General features: G+C 44.4%; 1 protein-coding gene across 2 annotated transcripts in view; it reads right to left on the bottom strand.

The window, feature by feature from the left end:
* The window catches only part of FLI1 (Fli-1 proto-oncogene, ETS transcription factor), an 82,167-nt gene extending 77,204 nt beyond the window's left edge, over positions 1 to 4,963 (bottom strand). Inside the window, exons 1-2 of one of the 2 annotated variants that reach the window (XM_042831991.1) lie at positions 4,592 to 4,963; positions 2,799 to 2,907 (exon numbers count right to left, since the gene is read on the bottom strand). In XM_042831991.1, coding sequence (XP_042687925.1) covers positions 2,799 to 2,864 — 66 coding nt within the window. In that variant the 5' untranslated portion in view covers positions 2,865 to 2,907; positions 4,592 to 4,963. The remainder of the gene's footprint in view (positions 1 to 2,798; positions 2,908 to 4,591) is intronic. The other variant, XM_042831993.1, reaches the window with a different exon arrangement.
* Between the last annotated feature and the right edge of the window lie 418 nt (positions 4,964 to 5,381).

Here is a 5,381-nt window from a genome sequence, read left to right as displayed (position 1 = left end):
GAGAAAAGGAAAAAAGAGAAAAGGAAAAAAGAGAAAAGGAAAAAAGATGTGGGTAGAGGGAAAGAATTGGAATTTAACTTCTTGCTTTCTAAATGCCTCACCACAACTTGGTAAATCCTCAAAGATGAGTGTGGAGAAGCAGCAATGAGAAAGTAAGCGTTATCTAAAGCTGAACAGTGCTTCCTTCTTGCACAGCACTTTCATCCACGCTTTAAAGATGGAGAAATTGAAACAGAGTCAAAGTGCCTTGCTCAGGAAAACCAGTGCCAGAAGGGATGGGGTCAGTGTGCACGCTTCCTGACTCTCTGCCTGGATCCTGAGCCGATGCCAGTTCTACAAGAAGCCAGACTCAGTCAGCATCACCGTGTGGGCCCTGAGTGCATTGAAGTCAGTGGAAACTGTCATCAAACTCAGAGGAGCCAGAGACTGACTTAACCTGTGTGTTCAAGGCTCAGATTCTTTGGCATTTAAGCATATTCTTACTTCTAAGAGCAACTTTGTTGACTTCAAGGAGATACAAAGGTACTTTTTTTGCATCACTGTACTGAACTGCTCAACTGAAAGCTTAACAGCTCCATAGGAGATGTCTCCTTTGCCTTCAAAAAGAACTTCAGATCAGTCCTAAGAGCTTCCTTTCAAAACTCTGCTGCGTTTTTAAGCACAGGAACAAATTATTTCCCCAGTGACGCTGGCGTGAATGAAGCTTTACAGACAAAATACCAAAGACAGAATGATGGCAGCTGATGATGAAGGGCTGTAAGAAGAGGCCGAGTTCAGCATCACGCAGCCCACCCGTCCCAGCACTGCTGAGACACCGGGTGAACGCCCAGCTGTGGGAGTTCTTCCTGGAGGATAAAACACACTTATCTGCAGAGCTTTGCCCAAGCGTGCTGCCTGCAGGATCATACAAACCAAGAGGGCTATGCTGACACAGTTACGGGTTGACTCACTCAACCTGGTTGGAATATGAAGTTATTTAGGCCTGGATCTTGGTTCCACTTAATTCAAAAGGAGTCTTGCTACTAACTGCAGCAGCAGCTGGATCTTGCCTCGCAATAAAAGGCAATGACACCATAACAGAGGATGTCAAAGGGCCTTCATCTCTTCATTGTGAACGGAACACTAAGATCATTTCTCACACGTAAGAACACCAAAGAGAAGTCAGTCCTAAAGCTGAGCCCAGGCTGCATCATTTATTACTTTACTTGAACGTTTACTGAATCCCTTTTCTTGAGACTTTAATTTCATTTGTAATGCACAGAGTTTATATTCTTCCAGAAACTGGTCCAAAGTCATATGAATCTAATAAGCAAAATTAAATCATCAGCATTCCCTGAAACACTGGGTTGTGACTGTGACCCTAGGGGGATATGAACCCCATCTGGAATCTTCACTATTCCTGGTACAATTCTCTCTAGAACCCTTGTCCAGAAAGATGCACAGGTTCATCCAATCAGGGAATGCAAGTAATTCTATGTGAGCTGGGATCCTTCCCACCATTTCCAGTATCAATACCTCTAAAAAACTACTGTCAAAATGATCTGTGGCCTAGGGATCCTACACAGAAATCATTCAGTATTCAATTCAGCATTCAATTCAATTGGAATTGAGTCGATTCCAATGAAGTGCATGCACATGAAAATCACAACTGACACATGGATCACTGACTAAGGGGGAAAAAAAAAGAGACAGAGAAAATTCCTGTAATAAATTATTCATTACAAATCACCCACCCAGCTCTTATTAACACCCTTCTGCAGTTCTTCAGCCTGGGAGAGAAGACATTTGTGTTTTAGATTTTCCCTAAGTGCTGTTGCATGCAGGGTTTGCCTTAAACGTGTAACCCAGATGTCCCAGGCTTGGTTTATTTACATTCTTGGGAACTGTTGTGGTAAAAAAACTATATGATGTCAAATATAATATAGTGCTCAATAGAGTTATAAAGGGACAAGGCTGTGCCAGCTCTTCTTTGGAATTTGTTTCAATCTTATGAAAGAGCCAGAAGTGGCACATTGAAATACATTCTCAGATTCACATTTTAATGAAAAAAAAAATAAAAATACATATATTATCAAGGATTAGAATGCAAGTTCCAGCAGTGTGTGGCAGTATCCATTACCAGTAACACCAATTGAAGTCAGTTTTCCTACTGAATTGATTGAGGAAAGCTATAAGTGATGCTGTGAAAGAAATGCCAGTTTTACAAAGCATTGCCTGCTGTGACAATCCATTTCTTCAGCAACTGAAAGAGATGTTTTGCTTTAACCCATGCAACTCTTTTTCCCTCCCGAATCTGTTTAGAAACATACCATTGAAAGCCAGAACTTTTCATTTCATCTTCGTATCGAGTTCAGTGGTGGCAGAGAAGTAGAGTTACACCAAATGAAGTTTAGCCTTAGATCAATACTAAATGGTACCTAGGAAATCAGTTGGAAGCCAATTGACGAAACTGCTGTGCTAGCAGTAGCACACCACCACCATCACACCCACTGCAGAGGAACAAGGCGCGACCATCGTGCGATTAAGGACACCTCACTTAATAGTGGTTACAGCATCACCCACAAAGCCGACCGTCGGTGCACTGTGCAGGACAAGAGCACCTCGACGTCTTGTTACATCTCTTACGAGTCAGCTTTGGACTCAGCACTGCCTACTCCCAGAACCAGAACTGCAACGCTAACCCCTCTCCCACCAAAGGTTCTTTTTCTTCCCAACTGAGTTCACTGGGAATGGGAATGAAACTTTCAATCGATACAAACAATTGCAAATTTTTGAAGGATTGTAACTTTGGACATTACCTGTTTAAAGATGCTGTCATGTCTTACCTTGACGTAAGACGAAGTGTCTGGTACAGTCTGAAACATCCTTACGTGTTTAACAGAGATTTTTAAAGGTCCTAAAATTGATCTGCAATTAAAATAGAAAAGAAAGTCTAATCTATCTGCATGGAAAAGTAAAGAAACAAAGCACGTTTACAAAGTAAGGCTAATACTACTACTTAAAGAGAAGTCATCGAGCGTTTAAGTGCACACAGATGAGCTTCCACCGCAGTAACTAAATGTCAACTATTGGGCTTCAGAACTTCACAAAGCAGGGCTTTGTTTCCATGTTCAACAACAGTTTGTTTGTTTTTGCATTTGGATTTTTCGCCCCCTCAGGAAAAGTGCCTTCTTCACTTCTGGCCAGAGCAGAGGGAAACGTCTGACGTTTGATTAACTGAATTTCTTAGCCAACAATTAAAAGCCATCTGAAATACTCATGTTCTCATGTCGAGACTAGTTAACCCTATTGACTTGTATCCGAGGGTTTCACTTGGCTGAACGAAGGGCAGTTGCCTTTGGTGGCTCATTGAAACCATGCCGAGCCATTAGCCTGCCGGCCTCTATTGATTTAAAGAACCTTTCTCACCAACAATAATTAAACAATAAATTTTAAGTATAGCCAACGGAAATATCGTTCCGCACAGCGCTAAAAACCCAGAGATGTCATCCCCAGTCCTTCCATTTCGGAGAGTGCCGTTTCTCAAACACGGCGCTGCTTTATCTCAGCCTTACATCAGCGCAGTGCATCTGTCTGCTGTGTGTCTGTATACGCTGTATTTCTAAGACTTGATCTCCCGACGAGCAGGTTTTTGCCTCTCCCCCTTACCCCCCCGGTCATCATTGCAGAGATTAACTACGGCCGTGGAAAACGAAAAGCTATGCGGGAAAATGAATCTGTAGCCACTGCAAGGTCTGACAACTTTTTCTACTCAGGGTCTGCAGCTCCCTTTGAACGCGCCAGAGAACGATTAGCTTGCAGTAATTAGTGCGTCGTTAAGAGCACGAACCCCCCTCTTAGCGTGCAGCTCTTAGCGCTGCCGTCCTGCCGCTTTTTCCGTGGGGTCGGTCGGTGCGGCCAGGGTTTACCGAGGAAAAACTACAGGACGACAAACAGGCGCAGGGCGCTGCGGATGGGCGCGCAGTGCGGTGCGCCCTTCCCGGTGCCGGCGCTCCCTGCGGAGCGGCTGCTGCTTTGGGGGAGCAGCAGAGAAAGGTGGAAAAAGGCAAAGAGCCCAACAGCTCTGGAAAATAACAGCTCTCTATCTGCACGCCGCCCCCCTTTTATTGATTTCTTAAAGCATTTATTACGCGGCCAGCTGGCACAGAAGGGCAACTGATTATAAAATCGGCAATGTGTTTCTGATAAGTACAATTCTTTTTTTTTCCTGTCGTCCTCTCTCCTAACACATTCCAGTTTCTTTTGCTTCTGAACTTTCAAGGGGGGTGGGGGTAGACAGAGTCGAGGGACAAGGCAATTTGCCTTAGCCAGTAAATTTTCTAGGGTCAAGGATTCCCGTCTCAGTTTCCCCTGCTCCCCTCTTTACCCCTCGTCGGCGCTCCCCCACCCCCGCTCACCTCCCTCTTACAATTACGCGTGTTCGTATAAATAAATACATCTGCATATTTGGAACCAGCCTTAAGAAGTCTGCTGTGGATTATTTATCAATCGCGTTACCCTGCCAGCATCGGTAGAAACATAAAAGGGCCTCTTAAACTACTTTTAGATCCACCTCTCGCTTAGCCTTATTACTATTATTTAAATGACTCACCTTTGATACCCTTTCCCCTCAACCAGTGGCAGACCAGTTTGTAAAGATCCAGGTTGAGACCAAAACCAAAACTCCCCACCAGCTGTGGGTTACTACCCTGCCGCTGCAGTTTTGCAAAGGAGAGATTAAACTTGTTAGATCCAAAGCAGCGCTGGAGTCAGAATTCCCAGCCCATCCAGACAGGCTGCATCAACCAGGCATTTCCTCAGGGGGCTTCTGCAGCGCTCGCAGCTCCAGTACGTGCTTCCCTTTCCCTCTCTTCTGTGCCCTCTACTTTTCATTTGATTTCCGTTTTCCCCCTTATCAATATTTCAGCTGCTCCCCCAGGTTAATCACGGCTATGTGACATCTTCGCCCACTGAGCCTGCCTGGAGCTACTTGCGACTATAAAGAAGAAGGAGAAAAAAAAAAAAAAAAAAAAGAAAAAAAAAGAAAAAATTCACAACTTTCTTAAAAAAATATTGCTGAGGAGTCAAGCCGAAAAGAGACGCTGAGTGGAGCTCAAGTGCTACTTTAAATCCCCCTTTTAAATAAGGAAGTTTCAAATATCCGTTTTAAAATCATCGTTCCTTACTTTGCGCTTTTCCCCCTGACTCTTACCTTGAGAGCAGTTAACCCGTTTCCCTCTGAAGCAAAACTGCAAACAGCACGGGCTGCATTCAGCGGGCTGTGCAGCCCCACTCGGCTGGAGAAGCGAGAAGGAACCATCTCCAGCCTATTCTGCACCACAGCAATAATTTCTCTCTGCAAGCCAAGACCTCCAGACCCTCTGAGCTACTTAATAATCCCC

Source organism: Centrocercus urophasianus, unplaced genomic scaffold, assembly GCF_019232065.1.
Source record: "Centrocercus urophasianus isolate 14NV4802_14NV808 unplaced genomic scaffold, USGS_Curo_1.0 seq_37, whole genome shotgun sequence".
In the NCBI taxonomy this organism is placed as follows: Eukaryota; Metazoa; Chordata; class Aves; order Galliformes; family Phasianidae; genus Centrocercus; species Centrocercus urophasianus.
This window is presented reverse-complemented; position numbering and strand designations above follow the sequence as displayed.